Below are 15,653 nucleotides of genomic sequence, written 5' to 3'. Positions count from 1 at the left end.
GCTCTCTCTAATTAGCAAGGATGGCAGGGTTTCAGGATATGCTTTGTTTTTGTTTTTGTTTTTTTTCCAATATTGCAAAAAATGTAGTCATGCTGTGAGACTTCTGAGGGTAAGCTTCAATGTTTTTCTTACATAGACACATCTTCTAATGCTTGAATTATGGAAGAAGTTGGAGCAGGGCAGAAGAAATTACATACCATCTGATTTTCAACCTCCCTAAAGATAATGAGGATTGTGGAATGCTAACACCTTAACTTCTATTTCTTGGTTACAGTCAAAATGGGCAAATAAGGTCTTTACTGAGCAGTTGAAAACCCTGACTAAATACTTCCTTGTTTCTTGCAGTTGGAAAACATGAGTTAACTGGACATAAAGTTGCAGTGAAGATCCTGAACCGACAGAAGATTCGCAGCCTTGATGTTGTAGGAAAAATCCGCAGGGAGATTCAGAACCTCAAACTCTTCAGGCATCCTCATATAATAAAGCTGTAAGTTTTGTTTGCTGTAATCAAACATATTTAAGCAGTAATCTCACTGATCTGAAATATGTTTAAAGGGCAATACTACAAACAATATCTTGTCAAAAAAGTAACCAGCTTCAAAATCTGCAGCTGTGCCCTCTGTAACATACTTTCACAAAACGTATCTTTCCTGCAGGCTGGACAGCTTCCCTTAGATCTTTGCTTAGAAATTCTTTGGACAGGTATATAAAAGGTAATGTCATGACAGATACTTCTAGTAGCATCCATCTCTGATTTTAGAGGCTACTTCATTTTTCTTTTTCTGTTTATATTTGATTCTTTTTTTCTGCTTAGAAAATGAGTTATTAAGAACAAATCTGTAAAGGTCATTCTTACAGTAAGTTTATGGTGTTTTCTCAAAATGTTCTTAGTGATGTGCTGGTCAGTGTAGATTGCTCTCAGGAAGCTTTTTCTGTGTTTAAGAACATGCAGTTTGTTGTATGTGATTGATAATTCTAAAATCTTCAATATAGCAGCTACCCCGTGTCTCAATGTGGTATTTACAGTATGCCTGTTTACATCTCTTAGTTTATCCATAGTTCATCAGTGGATTTCAGAGTACAACTAAGTATATCCCAGAACAGACTCCTCATGTCTGGTCTGTGGAAACAAATTATAAAAATAATTGACTTTCTCTTGACTGTAATTTCCTGCAAAGTTAACCTGCACCTCTAGAGTGTAGGTGACTTTCACTGTCTTAGTCATGATGTTGGTGTTTTTTTATTGGTAGAATCTTGCTTCCCTACTGCCAGTGACAGATGCTATGTTTATGCAATCCCTTTAATTTGGCAACAGCTGTTACACTGAAGCTGAATTGTATTGTGTAAGATCAACTCACTCACTTCTGAAGTGGGTTAGTTTTTAGAAGACTATTGAGCTGATTTGTCAGCAAAATTGCTTGTGCTGCCAGTTAAGAGTCCACGAATGAGTCCAAAGGACATAGCTGTAGCCAAAGCAAAATAGGAAGTGTCACTATACCAATTGAAATATCAACATGAAAAATGAAAGAGGCAACAGTGAGAGGAAATAGCTTCTGAAACATATTGTCATTCCAGTAGCTGTAGATTGACTGAAAAAATATTTTAAAGTATATTTTTATCTGACTGTTTGTACAACTTTTAACTAAATGTAACTAGTCTTTTACTGAGTGTGTAGACTAAAAGATACCTTCTATTATCAGGTACCAGGTCATCAGCACACCCACTGACATTTTCATGGTGATGGAATATGTTTCAGGAGGAGAACTGTTTGATTACATCTGTAAAAATGGAAGGGTAAGAAGTAAGCCAACTTTGCAATTCGGTGACTTGCATTGTGTTATTGCTTTTGCAACATTCCTGTGTCACCCCACACTGAGGGGACAGACAAATTTGTTTCGGGTATCCTTGCCAGAATGGTACAATTAAAGGTTTATTTTGTCTACAGAATATTATGATTAGCACAGGATTTATGATTAGAGTGGCACAGGCTTTCAGTGAGCAGAATCAATGCAGTACAGTTTATAAATAGTTTAGTATGGAATTTCTAACACAACTTAACTTATCAAATCACCCAGACCCTCTGCAGATCTAGTCAAATCTTAATACATATTCTTCTGTGTCAATATAACAATCACAGTCTAGACTTGAAAATCATATGAAAGAATACAAGTGACTCAGTTCTCCGAGGAAGCAGGGTATTGTGGAGGCATCTGTAGCCACTGAAAACTCATGAGTCTCATTCCCACTTATGATTTGTAACTGTTGGATGATAAAAGACACTGCTCTGGCTCCTGTTGCACTTCCTTATTCCATGACAGAGTCATCACTGCCACGAGGGTGGCTGGTTGCCTGGGAACTAAAGGCTGGTAAGGAAGTGGGTAATCAGCCTTGCATCCAGGAATCTTGAGGCTGGTGGGGAGGGTGAGAAGTCTGGTTTGTCTGCTTGGTTCACAGGATCTTCAGGGCCTGATAATGAGGGAAGGAGCATGAACACATGAGTCACTTGGTCACAGATGGCTGCTTGCCTCATAAAATGGAGTTATTAAGCTATCCTCATTATCAGGGGCTGGGACCGGGGGACTAGTCACACTCTGTTAAATGAAGGTGTGTTTTTGTGTATTCTGCTTTAATTTTGCTGTTATCAGTTAAAATACAATTTATGACTGTTTTGTTCCAAAACTACAAGTGGTTATGTGTTAACGCATTTCAGATCTTTATGTGTGACTTTGTCATAGCATTTTTCCTCTTTACTAATATGTTAATTTTCAATGGCAGAGTACAAACTAGATTGATATGTATCTAGCTGGAGTAGCTGAAAATTGTTTCTTCAGTAAAACCCAGTATTGAAAAGCTATCAGTAGTAATTGTGCACTTATTACTGTCTTTAACTCTTAGAAAGCTTCTGTGAAAGCTCCGAAGTCGCTTCGAGAGACTATATAGAATACTTCATTTAGTTGTTAGGGAAAAATTTCCTCTAGCTCATACAAATGAAAACAAGTTAACTTCCACTGTCTCATAATGGTTTAAAATCTTTGTCTATTTTAGCTTGATGAGAAGGAAAGTAGGCGTCTGTTCCAGCAAATCCTTTCTGGTGTGGATTACTGTCACAGGCATATGGTGGTACATAGAGATCTGAAGCCTGAAAACGTGCTGCTTGATGCACACATGAATGCCAAGATAGCTGACTTTGGTAAGGATTTCTTTTTTGTGCCTGATTGCATCTCTGGTGTTAGAACCTGTTAATAGCTATGGGAAACATTAATTAAAGTGTGTATACTTGAATATCCTGGTGGTGGGACACAATACAAGAGCATCAAGAGTGTAAATCTAAAGCAAAATAATGTTCCTGCACATCTACTAAACTTGTTTTCCTCTCAAGCTTGTTTTTCAAGTATTTTCTGTGACTAGGTCAAATTGTGAACTAATTTCTTTGGTTTTCCTTAACAGTACTTTCTCTGAAATGCTAAATGAACTTAGTTCCTGACCTTTCCACTTCAGAACTCACTGCTGTTGCCTGTCTTCACAATCTGTAAAATGTAGATGCTTGGAAGGACAGTGCAGGAACAGTTCACCATCTTTAAGAGCCACAATGCTATAGTAAAAGAAACTAGTCTTCCTATTAAATTAGACTGTTGAAAGAAAAAGAAATTAAAGTGTAAAAGTAAAAATAAGAACAGTTAAGTCTTACAACCTCCTGTGCTTTTTTGCTATGTACGTGCTTAACTAGTCAAAAAGCTTATTTTTCATAGCTGTTTGTGACATAGCTGCAGAGAAGCCTTGCCACTAGTCCTTGGAACTATCTGAGTCAGGAACCCTTACCATATAAGCATAGTAGGGTATGTATGCTGCTATGTCATGATGATATATCTCATGTAGTCATCGTGGATAGGCTTGTAAATACTTGTAAAGTATTTTGAGTCTCCAATGAAAGGTGCTAGGTAATGTTGAGTATTCTAAGTATGTTTTAAAATTATGGTGTTCAGCTATGGGCCCTAGGAATCATACTGATTTCTCGTGTGTAGAAGATGCTGTGGGTGAAATGGCTTACATGGCAAAGGAATGAAGTACAGTAACTTAATGTCAGTAAAACTGTAGCACTCAGTTAATCATGACTAGTTAATAAAAGCTTTTGTGTATTAGGATATGAAAGCTAGTCAAGCCGTACTCTTTCATCTCCACACACCACCAGTACCCCACTGCACACTCCCTGCTGCCTCATAAAAGGGCTTCCTTCTTGGAGACTGAGTTCTTTGGCTTATGGTAGTCTTGATCATGCAGCTTCTATTGAAGAAACTAGAAGATATTTTCCACAGGTCTTAGACTTTACTGAGGGCTGGTGAATGAAGATGGTCTAGTTCTAAAGCAGACTTCAGTTGCTAACAGAGTATCTAAAAACTAAATTGCTGAACTGCAGTGATTCCAGAACCAGCTGAACAGTGCAGCGGTTTATATTGTGGTGAAGTCATGTTTATTCCTCAGCTCCCCTTAGAGAATTCTGGGAAATTCTGTGGTAGTGTCTTCCACTTCAGCATTTTAGAAGCAAATGTGGTTTTTAGTACTTTCGTGTTAATGACCAAAGTCCTATCTTGCTATTCTGCTTCATCTCTCTTATAGCAGCTTTGTTCTCTGTCACTCCTGTGTCATCCAAACTGAACTGGTTTTTGTCTTGGAATGAATATGTTTTCAAACATTATGGCAATAATGTTGATGTTACTCAGATTTCTGGTAAACTAAATAGAGGATTATGTGGCACGGTCATATGAGAATTTCAGTAATTCCAAACAATGTTATTTCTTAACTGTGATAAATTTGTTAATTTTCTAATTTGATTTACTAGTAGTTTGTTCTAGGTGGTATATGCAGTGTGAAATCGTTTTGCTCCCTGAATTTTTAGTAGTTACTCTTATACACTTTCAGGTCTATCAAATATGATGTCAGATGGAGAATTTTTAAGAACAAGCTGTGGTTCCCCTAACTATGCTGCACCAGAAGTAATTTCAGGAAGGTAGTTTCTTTTATATTGGATACATGTGTGCATGTACTTCAGTCATTTTGCTGCTTGATTCTAAAGGCTACAAAACTAGTTCAGTTGACAACCTTGATGCTGAGAAACTCTGGGCTGTTAGTGGTATTGATAATTTTTCATGAATATTTAAAGCTTCTGTGAACTAGCTTTGAATAATTCCTGTAAAGTAGAGCTGATGTCTGATGCCCCAAATTCAGTGTGTACAATATGCCTGAATTGGTTTAAAAATCTCATGTACAGCTCATACCTTGGAAGGAAAGGTGCAGATAGAGTTACAGGCAAAGCCTGCTGTGAGGTTGAGTAGCAGTGAAATACCTGCTGGAGAGCAGATACTCAGTCTGGAGGGTAACTTGCCCTTTTGTGGACCATGATTGTCAAATCTGCTTTCAGCCAACTACCCTCATTTTGTCAATTGTTGATTGGAGACCAGATGTCTGTTTTACTCTGGCAGTAGCACACAATATGTGATGGGTTCTGCTATATGGACTTGTCTTAAACTTTTTGGCCTCGATTTGGGAGATAGGTGACTTTGCACAGATTCCTCTAAGACATGGGTAACAATTTATGACATAGGCTTTTTTAGTAGTAGATGCATGTTTTTTTTTCAGTTTGCCATTGTTTGAAATTTCATTGTGGATTATTTTTATATAATAGAGAGGAAAGCTCTGTACTTGTACCCTGTTACATATTAGAAGGGGAAGGACATTAAAGTTCAAGGAAGGCATGGCATAGAACTGAAATGGTATAGTACTTGCACATCAGTTGTCCTAAGTTAATGTGTTTTTAATTACTGTGATACAATGTAAGAAAGTTGAAGAAAGAAATATTTAAATGTATTGCACACAAATAACTAATAGTTAATCTTTTCACAGGTTATATGCAGGCCCAGAAGTAGATATTTGGAGCAGTGGGGTTATTCTCTATGCTCTATTATGCGGAACACTTCCATTTGATGACGATCATGTGCCAACCCTTTTTAAGAAGATATGTGATGGTATCTTTTATACCCCTCAGTACCTGAATCCATCTGTAATTAGTCTTTTGAAGCACATGCTGCAAGTGGATCCAATGAAGAGAGCAACAATCAGAGACATTAGGTAAAACTCTAACTGATGTCTGATCACCAGATGATGGAATTACAATGGTACAAATCTGGAGAGCAAAGAAATCATTCATACAGCTTGTGCATGTTTTTTAGACTGAGATGAAAAATTCGGCTTCTGCTGGTTTGGTTTTAGCTCTGACAGTGCTCATTTTCAGTGGACAATGAAATATCTATTGGAGATCACAGTAAAACAAATTATGTTATATATAGAAGTTCTGAGAAACTTTAGGTTTAAGACTGCCATAGCAAAGCTGTTTACCTGCAGAATGCTTTGCAAAAGTTACACTATATAGACTTCTCTGGGTAGAAAAAAATTGTCTTAGCTGTTAAGAACCACTCTTCTGTATTGTACATAGAAGGAAGGAAGCTCTTTAATCTGATAATAAAAAAGTTGTTGAATAATGTTGGTTACAGAGCATGGATGGATTATAAATCCTTAACAGTTCTGTTTAGAACAACTAAATAACAGAACTAAACAACTGAAGCAAAAGTCATCTTGCTTAGTAAGGAACAAAGAAGCTTCTTCTAAGAGGGAGCAGGGGAGGGAGTCAAAAGAGGCAGCCCTTTCTGCAGCAGAGCAACCATAAGAAGAGGAAGAGGAGGAGGAGGAGGAAGGGACTGAAGTTATAAATGAGAGAGAAACCACCTGATCCCTATCCCTAAATTATCTGGGAGATAGCAAAAAGATTTCAGCCATCAACCAGGTGAGCAAATTCTCAGCTGGTTACTCCAATGCTGGGATGTTGGGGCCAAAACTCAGGAATTAGAGGGTGAGGAAGCCTGGCAGCTGGGATCCCTTGCTTGGGATAAGGCCATTGACAACAGGATTGTAAAAGGATGAGGAGTCTTCAGTCTTTGGAGGTGAAGAAAGGTATCCCTCCAGAGAAGGTCTTGCAAACTCCCTAAGCAAATGGACCATCGCTGGAGTAGGTATATCCTGTATCTGAGACAATTAGCTGTAGTGGAGGTGATCTGTAGCAGCCTGGATGACAATCACGTATCCAAAGACTGATGAATATAATTTTATATAAAAAGCTGGTTGATGAGTTATAGAAAGATGTTTTTGGAGCTCAGGTAGTTGAAAACCTTACAGTGAAAAGGATTGGGGTTTTTTCAGTCTCTTGCAAAATATCTACTAAAATCTTGTGCAGGTGGTGGTTAACTTTATGTGCTGTTGTATTTCCTGTGTTCCATGGAGACTTGGACTGGCAACCGTGATTCTTCTTGTGCAGACTAAAATGAATTTTATTTTTTAAAAGACTTACATGTTAAAAATGTTTACGTTATTTACATGCACTCAGAATTTTATATTTTTAATTCTAGGGAACATGAATGGTTTAAGCAGGACCTTCCAAAGTACTTGTTTCCTGAAGACCCGTCATATAGCTCTACCATGATTGATGATGAAGCCTTAAAAGAAGTGTGTGAGAAGTTTGAGTGCACTGAAGAGGAAGTGCTAAGTTGTCTATACAGTAGAAATCATCAGGACCCTTTAGCTGTTGCTTATCACCTTATTATAGATAACAGAAGAATAATGAATGAGGCCAAAGACTTCTACTTGGCTACAAGTCCACCAGATTCTTTTCTGGATGATCACCATCTCTCTCGCCCTCACCCTGAAAGAGTGCCATTTTTAGTAGCTGAAGCACCACGTCCTCGCCACACTCTTGATGAGCTGAATCCACAGAAGTCAAAACACCAAGGTGTGAGAAGGGCTAAATGGCACTTGGGGATCCGGAGTCAGAGTCGACCAAATGATATTATGGCTGAAGTTTGTCGAGCAATTAAACAACTGGATTATGAATGGAAGGTAACAAAATAGAGGATCTTTACAGCAAACAATACATTTTTGTTTGAGCTGTGTAGTTACATAGCCCAGAGATCTGAAACTGTATTTTCGCATATTGGGATATGATCTCAGATGTCTGTGCTGTGCAAGAAGGGTTTTGGGGGAGGCTGTTCATGCTGACAGGAAAATAAGTTGTGCTAACATGTCTAAGTTTTCTGTTGGGGCTGTAGGAATATTTTTTTTTTCTGTTGGCTAAAAAAAACCCAAAACCAAAAACTACACAAAAAATCCCCAGAACCCACAAATCCAACCAACAGGTAAGCTTGTAATCGCTTGATAAATACTAGTGAGTTGAAATGACAAAAACAACATGCAGTGATTTGCAAACAGTTCTGGTTACTGACTCATCTCCTTTGTACTAGGTTGTAAATCCATATTATCTACGTGTTCGAAGGAAGAATCCAGTAACAAGTGCATATTCCAAAATGAGTCTACAATTGTATCAGGTGGACAGCAGAACATACTTACTGGACTTCCGCAGTATTGATGGTATGTGAAGAATTACTTAAATTAATTGAGTTGTAAGGGAAATCATTCTAAATGCAAACATAATTTATTTACTTAGAAGTGTTGCCCTTTATTATTTTAAACCAATCTAATCTGTATTAGTGTTTCTTTATTCCTTCCTGATCTGGTGTTCCTTTTTTTTTTTCCTCCTTACTGAACTATGTTTATTTCTACCCGTGAGTTTTCTCATTTTGCCCTTCAAATTTTCTTCCCGATTGTGCTGAGGTATCAGGTGCCAGCCGGAGTCAATCCACCAGTGCCAATGGTAGCTAAAATCTGAGACAGGAATTGTATGCTTGCGGTAACTAAAGCCTTGAAAACATTTGGTCTAGTCTGTAGAAAGAGATGATATTTTATAGAGTGGCAGTAGCAGACCATCAAATGCTGGTTGGATGTCTTCCTGGAAATGAGTGGAGGAGCTAATAAACACTGACCACAATGCTTATTTATGGGCATAGTAGAATAAAGCAAAATTACCTACAGCCAGTGGTGTAGATTACTAGCCTAGGAAAACATTGCATTTATTGAAGTGTGGCTTCATTACAGCATAGGATGGCTAAGACTGTGTCCCATGACAGTTTAATCTGATATGGTTTAGCCATACGGTTCTTGCCTTGTTCCTTCTAACAGTACAGGTACTTGCTTAGATCCAGTGGTGCTTGACTGAAGGGACCAGTAGCTGTCCTGTGCTAATTTACTGCAGTATAGGACAAATGCCGAAGACAGACAGCCTGCACCTCAGGAAGTCCCCCATCATCCCCACATCACCATTGGCCAATCAGAGCTCAAATCAGTCCAGCAGTTTAATTACCTAGGCAGCCTCATCTCCTCGGATGGTAAGATTGACGGAGAGATAGACAACAGGTTAGCAAAGGCATATAGAGCTTTCGGAAAGCTTCATAAAAGAGTTTGGAGAAACAAATACCTGAAGAAAAGTACAAAGATCAGTGTTTACAGAGCCATAGTGCTGTCTACTCTCTTATATGGGTCCAAATCATGGGTCATCTACTGCCACCACCTGTGTCTCCTAGAACGCTTCCATCAACGCTACCTCCACACAATCCTAAACACCCACTGGTCAGATTATGTGACCAATACATCTGCTCTAGAGCAAGCAGCAGTCACAAGTACTGAGGCCATGTTGTTGAGAACACAGTTCAGCTGGGCAGGGCACATCTCAAGGATGAAGGACCACCGCCTCCCTAAGATCTTGCTCTATGGTGAACTTGCCTCCGGCTGCCGCAAGAGAGGAGCCCTGAAGAGAAGATACAAGGACTCCCTGAAACAACATCTCAGCCTTGGCCATATTGACCACCATAACTGGTCTACTCTGGCCTCCAATTGGGAGGCCTGGAGACACACCATCTATAACGCTGCTGATGCCTTTGAGAAAGCACGCAGGATTGCCCTTGAGGAGAAAAGACAACACAGAAGGAATCGTGCCTTGCAGAATATACCACCTAAGGAGTCTTTCTGCTGTGCCTTTTGCAACACTGGACATGCCTGTCTTGTATTGGCCTTTTTAGCCACCAACGCGCTTGCAACAAACGTGGGTAGAGCCCTTCCCAAATATTTGTTCGCGAAGCCCAGCCATGATGATGAGGAGGACAAATGCCATCCCTTTTGGAGAGGGGATGACTACTTAGAGCCATGCAGCTGGGGGAGAGCAACCTGCTACAGTCCTGATTTCAACTCTTAAGGAAATACAACCCAAGGTCGTGGATTTGTCATATTTCTTCCAGCAGTGAAGCTGATTTGATGTTCCTTTCTCTCCACCATGGTTAACTGTTCTCTGTTCCACTTAACAATTTGTACTTAAAAATAGCTTTGTGTAAACAGGAGAGATTGCCTTGTCACTTATTTGTCCTGAAATAACTTCGCAGGTGTCAGGTTAGAGTCAAGTTAATGTTCAGTATTTAAAGTAAGAATTAGAGATGCTTCATCATAACACTACCACTAAGAGGAAACTATTTCCTCCTTATACTGAAGGTAAATGTAAGCTGCTGCAGTACAACATTCTAGGTGAAAAACTTCCAGAATTGAAGGATAAATTAATGCGGATGCTAGCGATTAATTTAATATACTAATCATAATAAAAAATGCAAATAATAACAATGTATAAATACCCAAATATAAAAAAATAGAATAAAGTGGATCCAAGCAAAAAACATCTACAAAACATTTGAACTATTACTGAACTTAATCTTATGCTATCTTGTTTTTAAGTAACCTAAACTGAACTATTAGCTGCTGAAATAAGTTCATGAAAAATATAGCTGGTGCTGATCTAAACTAGATGTAAATGGTTGTGTACCACAGTTTAGAGTACAGAAATAATTAGCATAAGGACACCAGCTTTTGTGTTACTATGTATTTAAGCTTTTATTTTGTATCAAATATACAGTTTGCAAAAGCTATTTATGTATTAATCAAGATTTTAAAAGACAAGATTTGGAGGTGTTAGAAGGGGAAGGTATTTGCTTTTCCTATAACTGATTTGATACTGATTCCCAGTTTTCCTCCTCTCTTCTCTTGCCCCCAGATGAAATTACTGAAGCGAAGTCTGGAACTGCAACTCCACAGAGATCAGGTTCTGTGAGCAACTACAGATCTTGTCAAAAAGATTCGGATGCTGATGTGCAAGGAAAATCTGCAGATACGTCCCTTACCTCATCAGTGAACTCTTCGCTTGACTCCTCCACAGCTGACGTAACTCCAAGACCAGGGAGTCATACAATAGAATTTTTTGAGATGTGTGCAAATCTGATTAAAATACTTGCACAATAATTTTGAAGATGGGCTTATTTCTTTTATAGCAATAAGCATGCCTAAATCATAGTCAGATGCTTCCAGTTATAATCAAGTTAAATTAACTAAGGCGCTGAAAAAGCTAGCCACAATGCAATTTGCACGGGGATTAAAATTAGTATGGGCAGTTAGCATATATTATTTTGAAGCTGGAGTGAATTCTGATTGCCTGCTGCCCAATGGCATAACACAGGTACAGGAAATAACATGCCCTTTGGGTAGTGTTTATAATATTTTACATTGAGTGCACATTAGCTTGCATATAACATTTAAATTAGATGGACCTCCTTGGTTTTTTCACTGGTAATACATATGTCTGATGCACTGTAGGTAAATGTACACTTACTAGTTCAGTGACCCAAATATGACTTGTTGGTCACCCTCTACAGTTGTGACTCAGTTGGTCAAAACTATCATTAACAGTAATGTGTTAAAACTGCTATGTTTCTTCCCCCTTATTTGACAGTAAATAATAAGGACTAGTTTGATATGTTACAATGTACTATTTCTAACAATACATTTTATTACATGCATGCAAATCCAGCCAGTTGGAAACGTGTGCAGGTGCTCTGTAATGCACTGAGGGTGAAGTTCTGTTGGCAGTGAGTAGAACAATTGAGTCCACAACAGCGGTAAGAGACTTAATGCTGAGAAGAGTTGGCACCCTGTGGGCTAAATGAAAATGTTGCAGTGTGGAAAACTGTGAGCAAGCCCCTGGTCTGTGCATATACTTTAGTGTGGTAGTAGCACAGCAGCTCCTACTGCAGGCTGAGAATCCTTTTCCTTAGAAATGGTTAAGGGCACAGCTTAAGGGCTGTTTCATGCTATTCCAGAATCTGAAATTGACAGTTTTTTAACATACCAGTTTATACTTTGATACAGCTGGTTATCACATGTTAACTTAGGATACACTGTGTAGTGTTCGCTTTGCAGTTAAAACTACATATACAGGTTTTTATTTTTTCCCAAGCTGCCTTAATAGCAAACTTTGCTATTTAATGTAACTGAATTGAAGTCTAACTTCTCAACCGGACATTGAAAACTGATCATAACAACTTGAGTGCTAATATTGAGAAAGTTTTCAATAGTAAATCACAATTACCCATAACAAAAATCTTTCTGCATTTACGGTTTTTGCAACATTTTAGGAAGAAAATTGAACTTTATATGTTAAAATGGCAGATAGTACTTGTACCTTGAGCCTCTTGGAAATTGGATATAATTAGCCACAGTTCCATTTTCATCTAGCCCTTATTAGACATAAACAGTCATAAAATATTTAGGTTTGCATTCAAGAATTAATGTTCCCTTCAAAATAATCTTCATGACCTACTAATTTTCAAGGGATAGGCTGGAAATCCAGGCATTACTATGAGCAGTGAAACCTGGACTCTTCAAATGGATGGCAGTTCTTGCCAATGACTGAGATTTTATTCATGGGAGACTGCTAGCTGCAGATATAAGAACAGCTTAATCCTGGCCACCTGGCATCTAGTCCAGAAATTAATGTTTTGGAATCTGAAGAAACATAAAGCTGCTTTAAACCCAACTGCTGTAACTCTGTTCTGAACTGGGCGATGTGAGGTCTGTCTAGTAGGTGGGTACTAGTTACAACTTCATTTCTTTATTCTCAAGTGTCACACATAGTCTCTGTAGGGACATTGGCTGTATCACTGTACCTCAAAGTGGAACATAAAGTTTTGCATTTAAACTCCTGAGGTTCAGATGTCAATATGAGGGACCAGTTCCAAATCCTACAGTAAAGTCCTGTTTTTAGTCTTTGAAGAATTGGTTCTGGTGTACTGAATTAATCAGTGTTCATTTTTGTAATCCTTTTATTTCAAAATTACTAAATATTGCACTTGCATAAACACTACAAACGCACAGGTTTTTAAATTGCAGTAATTCCTCTTCTGGAATTGGTTTGGGATCATTTACATATGCTAAACTATTTATAAATGGTATCTGCTCCTTGTAATGCTGACAACAAATGCCAGGTGTGAAGGTGCAAATAGCTTTAAATTTTTATATACCTTTTTGGCCCTGTTGTGCATTAAGACAACCATGTTTTTTCCTTAGTTTCGGTAATCTGGAGGTTAAAGCAAGTTTCTGGCAGAAGTGTACAATATGTGTATTTTAAATAAAGTAAATTTTTATTGGTATGGTGGATCAGTTTTGATGGTCAAAGGTTTTTTGATTGAACCGAGATTTTTATAGGGAATGGGAGGGGTAGAAAGGGGCACTAAGAACCTAGTTGAACCCAGTTGCCTATTGTGTGACTTTCCCATGCTTTGTAGATCTTGCTGTTGAAATTGCTTTCTTCACATGTTCCTATTGATCTTGCAGACCTTTAGCATTGCAGTAGAAGCTGCCAATAGGCTGTGAAATGGAACTTCACTAGAGAGTTGCCAGAGTTGTAAGGAGGCAGCTTATGCAAATACACAAATTGGTCAAGTGTGTTATCTGTATTCCCAAGCATACTCCTTTTGGAGTACAATGAATTATCTTGCCTTTGTATTGTAACTTTTTCAATAACATGGATGAACCTGACTGTCCATGTGCAATATAACTCACTAGGTAATGGATAAAAATTCATCTTGGTTGTGCAATATTAAAAAAAAAACTTTCATGTTTGTCTTGATATTAGTGTTTAATACAAACTTTGAACTAAATTTTATTTTACCAGTTGATTACCATTGTAAGATATGAAGTCCTATTCTTTAACAAATATGTGCCTACTTCCTCTGTTAATTTCTTTTGACAAAGCTGAATGGCAAAAATGCTTGTTTATAACTGTGTAACTTTTTAAACTTTCAAAACTTAAAACCAAGTAAACATAAAATACTGAACCATCTTGTTTGAAACGGTGTGCATGCTGTCTTTCAGTGTTTTGTATGTTATAAGTGGACAAGAACTGTTACACTTGTTTTAAAAACAGCAGCTATTACAATTTTAGAAGGAGCAGCAACACGACAAAGGACTGCAGAATTCCCAAGTAGGCAGGCTGGCTCCCCAGCTGAGCTCACACGGTCTTGCTGTTTTTTCCTAGATCCTGTAAACCCTTTCGGTGCGAAAAAGGAATTTGCGATGGGAAGGACACTGAATACTCAGTGTAAAAGCTGCCTTTTTCTCCCCTGTGGTCGCTCGCCTTGTCTGCCCTTTCCACTCATCGCGGATGGGGCTTTTGCCTTGGTATTTGTCCCCGTAACTTGGGAGCAGTTTTAAACCCCTTCCTGCTCAGCCTTGGTCACTTTTCCTTGGGGTATATCCCGGCAGGAGCCGCCTTCCCGCGGGGCGTGACTTGTCCCAGGCGCAGTCGGTGCTGCCGAGGTGGCCCGGCCATTCCCGCCCCCACAATGTCCCCCTGCGGCACTCGGCGTCGGGAACGGCTGGTTCCTACAGGGACGAGTGTTGTCGCCCCTCCGCTGCTGTCGCTCCGCTAACCAGCGCCGTCCCGGTCCGCACATGCATCCCGGCGGGAGCGGGGAATAGCCGGCCTGCCGCACGAGTTCCTTCCCCCCCGGGAGCCTCAGGGCAGCGGGATTTCACACGCACTGACACCCCCAGCCGCGGCTGTCCTTCGGCGAACTACAGCTCCCGGCTGTCCTTGGCTGCCGGAGACCTTCCTTCCCTTTCTTTCTCCCTTCTCTTTTCTTCCTGCCGCTGCCGCCCCGCCTTTCCGCTTCCTGCCGCTGGGCCGCGGGTGGCGAGGCACTTCCAGCTCGGGGGAATTGCCCAGTGGGAGCCGCAGGTAACGGCAGTGGGGCTCCAGACTCGGCATCCCTCATTAACACCTGTGGTGGAACCATGGGCAGAACCGGCGTGGGGGACTACCAGTCTGCTCCACGTTACTGCTCTGGGGTCGAGAGGAGTGAGGTGTGTTTTGTATTCTCTGTGCTTAAATGTTGCGTTACCTAACTACCGAAAATGTATTTTTTTCTCCAGTTCTCCAGATGGCTTCTTTTGGGTGGAAGAGAAAGATTGGTGAGAAGGTTTCAAGAGCCACTTCTCAGCAATTTGAAGCAGAAGCTGCGGATGAAAAGGATCTGGCTGGCGATGATGATACTAACTGGGTGCATGCAACTAAGAGAAGAAAGGAAATTCTTTTAGAAGACTGTGTGAAGAAAAGTAAGGAGCTCAAGGATGAAGGTGCAGACTTGGCTGAAAATAGGAGGTAGTGATGTTGTCTTACTCTTTTATTGAATGAGTACTACGTGCTATTTTAATCCCTTCTCTAAACAATAGGTAATTTGCTAGTATTTGCGTTTATGTTTTTCATATTCTAAAAAGTGATAATTTCATTCTGCCTTTGCTGTGTGATACTAAATAAGTTGTTGCCTTTGGTGGTGGTGTCAGCT

At 39.5% G+C, this 15,653-nt stretch overlaps 2 protein-coding genes across 4 annotated transcripts in view; both read left to right on the top strand.

Moving 5' to 3' along the window:
* Positions 1 to 350: 350 nt before the first annotated feature.
* Positions 351 to 14,144, top strand: PRKAA1 (protein kinase AMP-activated catalytic subunit alpha 1). 2 transcript variants are annotated; one of them, XM_029958968.1, is made up of 8 exons: positions 351 to 487; positions 1,701 to 1,794; positions 3,046 to 3,190; positions 4,918 to 5,005; positions 5,899 to 6,123; positions 7,455 to 7,941; positions 8,343 to 8,469; positions 11,030 to 14,144. In XM_029958968.1, the coding sequence occupies exons 2-8, from the start codon at positions 1,735 to 1,737 to the stop codon at positions 11,272 to 11,274; spliced, it is 1,377 nt and encodes a 458-aa protein (XP_029814828.1). In that variant the 5' UTR covers positions 351 to 487; positions 1,701 to 1,734; the 3' UTR covers positions 11,275 to 14,144. The 2 variants fall into 2 exon arrangements, with proteins under 2 accessions (XP_029814828.1, XP_029814829.1); XM_029958969.1 differs by lacking the exons at positions 351 to 487; positions 1,701 to 1,794; positions 4,918 to 5,005 and having other exon boundaries at positions 3,078 to 3,190.
* A 111-nt stretch (positions 14,145 to 14,255) lies between these two features.
* Positions 14,256 to 15,653, top strand: part of TTC33 (tetratricopeptide repeat domain 33) — a 38,872-nt gene continuing 37,474 nt past the window's right edge. Inside the window, exons 1-2 of one of the 2 annotated variants that reach the window (XM_018070335.2) lie at positions 14,256 to 14,499; positions 15,241 to 15,469. In XM_018070335.2, the coding sequence (XP_017925824.2) occupies positions 15,249 to 15,469 (221 nt within the window). In that variant the 5' untranslated portion in view covers positions 14,256 to 14,499; positions 15,241 to 15,248. Of the gene's footprint in view, positions 14,500 to 14,973; positions 15,047 to 15,240; positions 15,470 to 15,653 lie in introns of those variants that run through there. The other variant, XM_008921617.3, reaches the window with a different exon arrangement.

Source organism: Manacus vitellinus, unplaced genomic scaffold (genome assembly GCF_001715985.3).
Source record: "Manacus vitellinus isolate BGI_N305 unplaced genomic scaffold, ASM171598v3 scaffold_18_pilon, whole genome shotgun sequence".
In the NCBI taxonomy this organism is placed as follows: Eukaryota; Metazoa; Chordata; class Aves; order Passeriformes; family Pipridae; genus Manacus; species Manacus vitellinus.
This window is presented reverse-complemented; position numbering and strand designations above follow the sequence as displayed.

Excerpts from the sequence above, each read along its gene's own strand:
- PRKAA1 (XM_029958968.1), top strand. The coding sequence starts at position 1,735 with ATGGTGATGGAATATGTTTCAGGAGGAGAACTGTTTGATTACATCTGT. Across the intron at positions 3,191-4,917 it reads TGCCAAGATAGCTGACTTTG|GTCTATCAAATATGATGTCA; the intron begins GTAAGGATTTCT and ends ATACACTTTCAG. Across the intron at positions 5,006-5,898 it reads CCAGAAGTAATTTCAGGAAG|GTTATATGCAGGCCCAGAAG; the intron begins GTAGTTTCTTTT and ends ATCTTTTCACAG.